At 29.6% G+C, this 7,649-nt stretch overlaps 1 protein-coding gene across 1 annotated transcript; it reads right to left on the bottom strand.

The window, feature by feature from the left end:
* Positions 1-2,954: 2,954 nt before the first annotated feature.
* Positions 2,955-6,209, bottom strand: LOC107457791 (glycerol-3-phosphate acyltransferase 5-like). Its single transcript, XM_016075973.3, has 2 exons — positions 5,580-6,209; positions 2,955-3,997 (listed from the first exon to the last, which is right to left on the bottom strand). The coding sequence occupies exons 1-2, from the start codon at positions 6,120-6,122 to the stop codon at positions 3,077-3,079; spliced, it is 1,464 nt and encodes a 487-aa protein (XP_015931459.1). The 5' UTR covers positions 6,123-6,209; the 3' UTR covers positions 2,955-3,076.
* Positions 6,210-7,649: the final 1,440 nt, after the last annotated feature.

Genomic DNA, 7,649 nt, shown 5'->3' with positions numbered 1-7,649 from the left:
AAGAAGATCCTGTCTTTTAATTTGATTGCTGATCATACTAGTGTTACCATAGGAAAAGCTTTAGAGAAATATTTAAAAGATTGGGGTATTCAAAAACTTTGTACTGTAACTGTGGATAATGCTAGTGCAAACTTTATTGCTGTGAATATTTTGGTTAAAATCATGCGAGAATGGAATGGTTGTACTATGTTGGGTGGGGAATTCGTTCATTTGAGATGTGCTGCCCATATCTTAAATTTGATTGTTTGTGATGGTTTGAAAGATCTACAGTCATCTATTGCTAGGATTAGAACTTCTTGTAAGTTTGTGAAGTTATCTCCGTTTAAGTTAGCAACCTTTAGGAGGTGTGCACATGAGGCAAACATTACGAGTCGACAAATGATTATTCTTGATGTGCCGACGAGGTGGAATTCTACTTATATGATGTTGGAAGTGGCCGAAAAATTTGAAAAGGCATTTACTCGTCTTTCTAGGGAAGATGCTCATTTTGAAAGATACATTGAAGATGATAGGGGGCCTCCTTGTGATGAAGATTGGAGTACAGCTCGTATCTTTATACGTTTTTTACAAATTTTATATCATGCAACGCTTTCATTCTCTAGTTCTTTGAATATCACTTCAAATACTTTTTTCCATGTATTGTGTAAGATTTTATGCACTTTGAATAAATGGATTATGAGTGATGATTTAGTGTTGAATGGAATGGCATCAACGATGAAGGCTAAATTTGATAAGTATTGGGATGATTCTGATCATTCTTATACTTCTACTCTTTTGACTTCAGCAAACAAACCATCTTTGAACTATCTATTATTTGTTGCTGTTTTTCTTGATCCGCGGTATAAATTGAAATATGTTCAGTTTACTTTGTCTGAGATATATGGTTAAGGTGAGAAATCTTCAAGGATCTTTAGAAAATTGAAGGATATCATTGCTAAATTATTTGAGCAATATAGCATATAGAATCCGCGACCCCCTGAAGACACTCAAGATGTTAGTATTTTTTCGGATACTACTACAAATCCTGGTGTAGAGATGAGTGAGAATGATAGTATTACAGTTGAAAATCCTATGACCAAGTGGAAGCAAACTCAGAGGATAAAATTAAGTGAGTTGAAGAAAAATGAAATGGATAGGTATTTGGAAGATAAATTGGCAGAAAATTTTAGTGGATTTGATATATTGAGGTGGTGGAGAGGAAAGAATTCGAGGTATCGTGTTCTCTCTTGCATGGCTAGAGATATATTAGCCATTCTTGTTTCCACTGTAGCATCTGAGTCAGTTTTTAGTACGGGAGGTTGTGTCCTTGACCCTTATTGTAGTTGTTTGAGTCCCACCACTATATAGGCGTTAATTTGCACTCAAAATTGGTTGACGCCTGCTAAGATATTGGTTGAGCTTGATGAAGGAGATGCCACTGTTGATTCAAGTATATAATGAATTGGTTCATTTATATTTTATTAATTATTATTCATTTTTTGTCTTTTATTTTAGAGCATTGACATACCATGACATATTTTGTTATTGTTGAATTGAATAGAATTTTCTGGAGTTACTAGTGTTGGAGATCCTGAGGTTCAAAGTGGAATGCAATCTCATCAACCATCTTAGGTATTCAATAGTGCTTGTATTGGTATATAATAATTTATTATTCTAACATGTTTTACTAATTTTTCTCACTTGTTATTTCTTAACAGGAATGAATGCTTGCTGATATAGTGTCAATTGAAAGACTGGAAGAGATATGTCAATTGGAACTTGTTGAGTTGCTGTTTTAGTGTTTTTAGTATGCTGAAATTACTGTTTTAGTATGATTTAGTGTTGTTGTTTTAGTGTTTTTAGTATGCTGAGATTGCTGTTTTAGTATGATTTAGTGTTCTGAATTGCTGAGTTGCTGTTTTAGTATGTTAAAATAATGATTTAGTGTGTTGTTTCACCAAGTGTTGTCATGAATTTTATGATATTTTATTTTTAATTTTTAATTTTTGAGTTACTGTTTTATTTTTAATTTTTAATTGCTGAGTTGCTGTTTTATTTTTAATTTTTAATTTTATGATATTTATGGACATCTTTTGCAAAAACAGCAAAAAACAGGGCCTTGAAACAATTTTTTGATTACATGGATATATCCGATATCCGATCCGACCTAAAAAAATGCAGATATGGTATCTGATCCGATCCGATAGGAGCAGTGCGGATCAGATAGAATTTTAGCCTATATCCAATCCAATTCGATCCGATTCGATCCGTGTGTAGCCCTACCCAATACCCAATTTTTCTTCTTTTTTCTTGTTGTCGTCGCCTCCATCATCTTGTACCACACCACCATTGCTCTGTTAGCTCTTTTCACTTTCCGTTATCTCTGACATGAAATTTGTCTTATCCATGTGTTTAGGTGAAATACATTTTCTCAATTAGTCATAAGCATGATTTAAACGTAACTAAAATTTTAATAAGCTTTTTTTCATTGTCAAATGTCACTTCTTTATTTGTTAGTCAATTTATAATCACCAATAATCACCATTAACTTAGCCATCATAGACATAGTCTATATATAATATATATTATCTTTTATATAATTATTTATTATTATAATAACTTATGACGTGCTAAGTTATTATTGAACACTCACAATCTTTTTTTTAAAGAAATTTTCTCTTCTCAAAAAGTATACAGGGATTTTTCTTTTCTCTTTTCCAACGGCCGATTCCTTTTTTGTCAGAAAAAGTCAATTTGAAATGTTTGGAGACCAAACTGTTGAACTTGTTCTTACTCTTTATTTTAGAGAGAGAGTTGGGTACGTAAAAGTTTACCTATTTTATATTGTGCGTAATAAAAGTAATAACTACTACATATTATGATGAAGACATATATCATTGTTGAATTTATTTAATTAATAAAACCAAAAGAATATACAAAACAATCAACATATTACATGGAAAACCTTAAAGAAAAAAACAAAAAACAAACGCACAAAATTATGGTTTTCAATACACACCATAGTCAATACATAATAAACTACAGAATAAAACAATTGAATAAATATATTTTTAATTAACTACAAGAACAATAATTTTCAATGTAAAAATGGCTTGAAAGTTCTGACCAACTTGTTCATTCGTTCAGCAAACGAAGTATAAGAAACAATACCATCATTCCCAGCCAAGATCCGATACTTGTCTTTCCTTGTAAAGTTGGTACACTCAAACCCTAACGTTGAAGCCAAAAGCCTTTGAACATAGTTAGCCACATCGTGAGGACTTTTACCTGAGGAGCAAGTAGCTTCAACCGGCAACTGGTTCAAGAAAGTGACCTCATAAACCGGCCTAGGGTTCATGAAGAAGAAAATGGGGTCCAAACCCTTCCAACCCCTAGCAGTGGTTGCATGGAAGAATCCAACCCTATAGTTCATGGCCACAGGGACTATTCTATCAGTTAACTCAGCGAATAACCCACTGAACCTTAGAAGGAAGGGTTCGCGACATGTAGTACCTTCTGGACACACAACCAAATCACCCTTTGATAATTGCTCTTTGATTTTCTCAGCATCTACGTTCCTAATTCTTGTTAACCTAACCGTTGGGATTGGAGAGAGTATCTCCGTTAACCTAGAGATGGAATAGGTGACTGCGGGGACTTGGCGGTGGAGCACGGAGGAGAGGACCACCGGGTCCATTAGGGTTCTGTGAGTGCACACGAATAGCACGCCGGAGTTGCCGTTCAACGGAGGAGGGGGTGGTGTGCCCTTCACTACCACCTTGCCTCCAAAGAGCCTTGAAACGTAGGGTATCACCCAGAAGGGTAGTGTGAAGCCCAAGGTGATGCGAATTATGGCAAGTATAATGCCTATTGGCATCCATAGAAGGATAAGTAGCGAGGTCGATGCTGTCGGCCGCTTTACTAGACGGCCGTCGTGGAAGATCACCGGCAGTGGCCGGAGCGCTTCCTGCTCCTGCTCCTGCTTCTGCCTTGTTACAAAGGGAGGAACAATTTGTTCCTGCATTTAAATTCAATTTTATGTCAGAAAATTAAAAGTTATAACTTAATTATAATAACCACCATGTTAAATCTAAAAAAAATGTTATTAAATTAATTATCGGTATAAAAATTTTGTTAAAATATAAAATAAATATTAAAAATCAATTAAATAAAATATGTATAAAAAATGTTATATGAACTATAAATATTGTTTTTGATAAGTATTGGTCAGCAATAATATTTATATTTACAGAAATTTTATATATAAAAAATATATAATTTGTACTTATATTTATCAAAATTTTATATGAATTAATATAATTTATATTTATATTTTTTAGAATTTACACACATAAATTAGTAAAATTTATTTATTAAAAGATAATTTAATATTTGTGTTGGTCAAATAATAATAAAAAATACTAAAAATTGTTAGTCTCTATAAGTTATTTAAATATGTATTTATACACAGTTATTTTTTTGTGTGGATATATAATATTTTTGAAATTATAATAATATAGTTAAATTAAAAATTTAGCTAAAGAATAATTTAAAAATATTGATTAAAGAAATTAAATAGAAACTTTACTCTTTAACATATTATTAATGCATAAAAAATTACAGATTTATATATTTTTTTGAAATTTTTTATTTGTAGTATTTTTAATTAGTATTAATTATTTTCACATTTGTTAACAGATCCTTGAATTACTTACTTTGGGCAGGTTCAAATTTATTTCAATATTTGTCTTTCATAACTGTGTCCTTAATTAATTAATATGTTGTTGAATAACAACAATATACACGAAATGTTGTGAAATATGGCAATCTCACCAAAATTGACCTTGTTTAGTATGTTTATTTTTCTCTATAGAAATTCAAAATCATATGAGCTTTTTTTTTTTGTAACTTTTGTCTGAAAACTACAATTTTTAGGTATTTCATACAAAAATTCTCACACACGCATATATAGGGTTTTCACTTCGGTTATGTTGTATGACTTTAATCATGAAAATGATATACCGATGAAGAAATTAAAATAATTAGTCTAAAAGTAATTTAAAAATTAAATAAAAAAATTTAGTTAGTATGGATGAAATAAATAAGATCAAGTCAGATTTTATCTTTAACAAGACAGATGTATAAGATAGTTAAGAGAAAATCTAAGAAGTCAGGATTTTTATTAAAATTTTGTTGGCACTTAATTAGAAAAAAAATAAATAATTTTATATTATTATATATAATTTCATACTATTAAAAATATTAATAATAATTAATTAATAATTATAAATTATAAAATTTGTTGGCCTCCTAGCACTCACTAATAGTTAATTATACTGAATTTGATGCGCAATATGTTATATTTTTTTTAAATATCATTACTTTTTTTAATTTTAACATAAATTTTGTGAGATATTATTGGTGAAAACTCAGGTGCAGTCGATTTCACATGAAGTTGATAGTTGAGAGATATGAGATGAAAATTTAGTCAAATCAGTCAAATCATTTCACGGCTCTTAGTTATTAACTTTATATGAAGTGGACTATACCTGAGTTTTCACCAATATTATTTAATTTGATATTAATTATTGAATATTTACCTTGCAAAGTTGCATGAAGGAATGATGGCTACTCCTTGCCATACCCAAAGTAGGTGCACCTTGTTGGCCAAAAATGTCAGCAACCCTTTGAGATATGCTATCATCAACAACAGAGCCCGTGGCATAACCAAACCTGTTGAAACACAACTCTGTCCCAACCACCTCGTCGGCGCGCAAATGCTCCTTCACGAACCTCTCCACCATTATCCTCGGCATCTTCGTTGCCACCACCCTTTTGTCGTAGGAACTAAACAACCTCCACGCCTTCATATGAAGGTCATCCATGTAGAACTTTGGCAACACCGCCCTTGCCACGGATTCGATCTCTGACTTGGGTACCCCAGCTAAGGACACAAAGATCATTATTTTAAGACCTGTGTCCTTCATGCCAAGAATGTCCGTTAACCTAATCAGAGGCCATAGGATCAACAACAAGGCGAATCGGAACAAACCGGATGCTTCGAATGCTACTAACATGAAGTATGAGAATGTGTCCGAGTCCTTCAGAAGCGTGCCTTCTAGTTCGGATACAACAGATTCCATGATTCGATTTTTGGAATTTTTGATGATTTTTTTTTTCTTGTTAAGGTTTTGTTTTTTGTTTTTTGGGTTCTTGTTGAATGGAAAATTGTTGTGTTTTGTACTTGTAAGATTGGGGAATATATGTTAGCTAGGGGGTCGAATATTGTTTATATTATTTGAAAAATTATTATTGAAAAGTCTTTAATATGCTTTGGACTATGCATGAGGCAGTTTATCAGTTTTACAACTAACTCTAGTCGCCACATCATATACTACTCCACTTGTCATTTCTCTCTCTCTCTCATTTATTTATTTATTGGTAAATGTAATTAATTTAGTTTAATTTCCTTAGGAATGGAATTAAGTGATATTATTAATTATATATTGTATCTTTTAATTTATTATATTTGGACTTTTTACTTTTATCTCATTAAATATTTACATAAAAATACTTTTATATGAAAATGATAATTAAGAAGTGTCAAATATATCGATATAGTTGACCTTAAAATATAGTTTCAAGTTTTCTCCATAGATGAACAAGAAAAAATTTACGATTTTCTTCGTATTCATTATTTAGCGTCAAATGTGTATTTTAATTTTACTTTCTCATTTTTTAAGATTTAAAAATTGAATGTTAATTGTAACTTAGAGAATCTCACTTTCTGTTTGTTATGTTACGAATTTTAAGAATAGTTAATATATTAAAAATAAATTTAATTATATATATATTTATATATAAATATATGATGATTAATTTTTATATATAAATAATATTTTTATTTTAAAAAATATTATTTATACAAAAAAATATTTAATTTAGTCTCTAAAGTTATATTTAACCCTTAATTTAGTCCTTAAAGTTTCAATTGTTTCAATTTAGTCTTTAAATTTTTTAATTGACTCTGTGACGGAAACCACCACAGGAACTCACATGATTAAAATTTAAAAAATTTAAAGACTAAATTGAGACAATTAAAATTTTAAAGACTAAATTAATATTCGAATATAACTTCAGGACCAAACTGAATATTTTCTTTATTTATACACAAAAAAAAATCAACATTATTAATTTATGCTAATAAAATAAATAAAATTTAAAATTATACAAATATCCTAAATCAAAATTAGTTACACATCATGTCTTGAATATTTTTATATAAAGCAAATCAAATTAATTTGATTTCACTATTTATATATAAATCGAATCAATTTACTACTGATATAGTATATATATAGTAAATCAAATCAAGTAATTCGAGTTACATGTAAATAACGTAAATTAAGTCAAGTTAATTTGATTTATATATAAATATTTAGAAAAGAATGTGTAATCTATTCTGATTTAAGATATTTGCATAATTTTAAACTCTATTTATTTTATTAACGTAAATTACCATATTTTTAATTTATATTTATATTTATATTTTAATTATACGAATGATATTTTTTATGTGAACATAATATAATTGAATTTAATTTAGTGGTTATCTTGTAATTTATGATCATCAATGAACAAAATTTATTTTTGGCATATATATCTATGAA

Source organism: Arachis duranensis, chromosome 7 (assembly GCF_000817695.3).
Source record: "Arachis duranensis cultivar V14167 chromosome 7, aradu.V14167.gnm2.J7QH, whole genome shotgun sequence".
In the NCBI taxonomy this organism is placed as follows: domain Eukaryota; kingdom Viridiplantae; phylum Streptophyta; class Magnoliopsida; order Fabales; family Fabaceae; genus Arachis; species Arachis duranensis.
The sequence above is the reverse complement of the archived record's forward strand: the minus strand, read 5'-3'. Positions and strand labels throughout refer to the sequence as shown.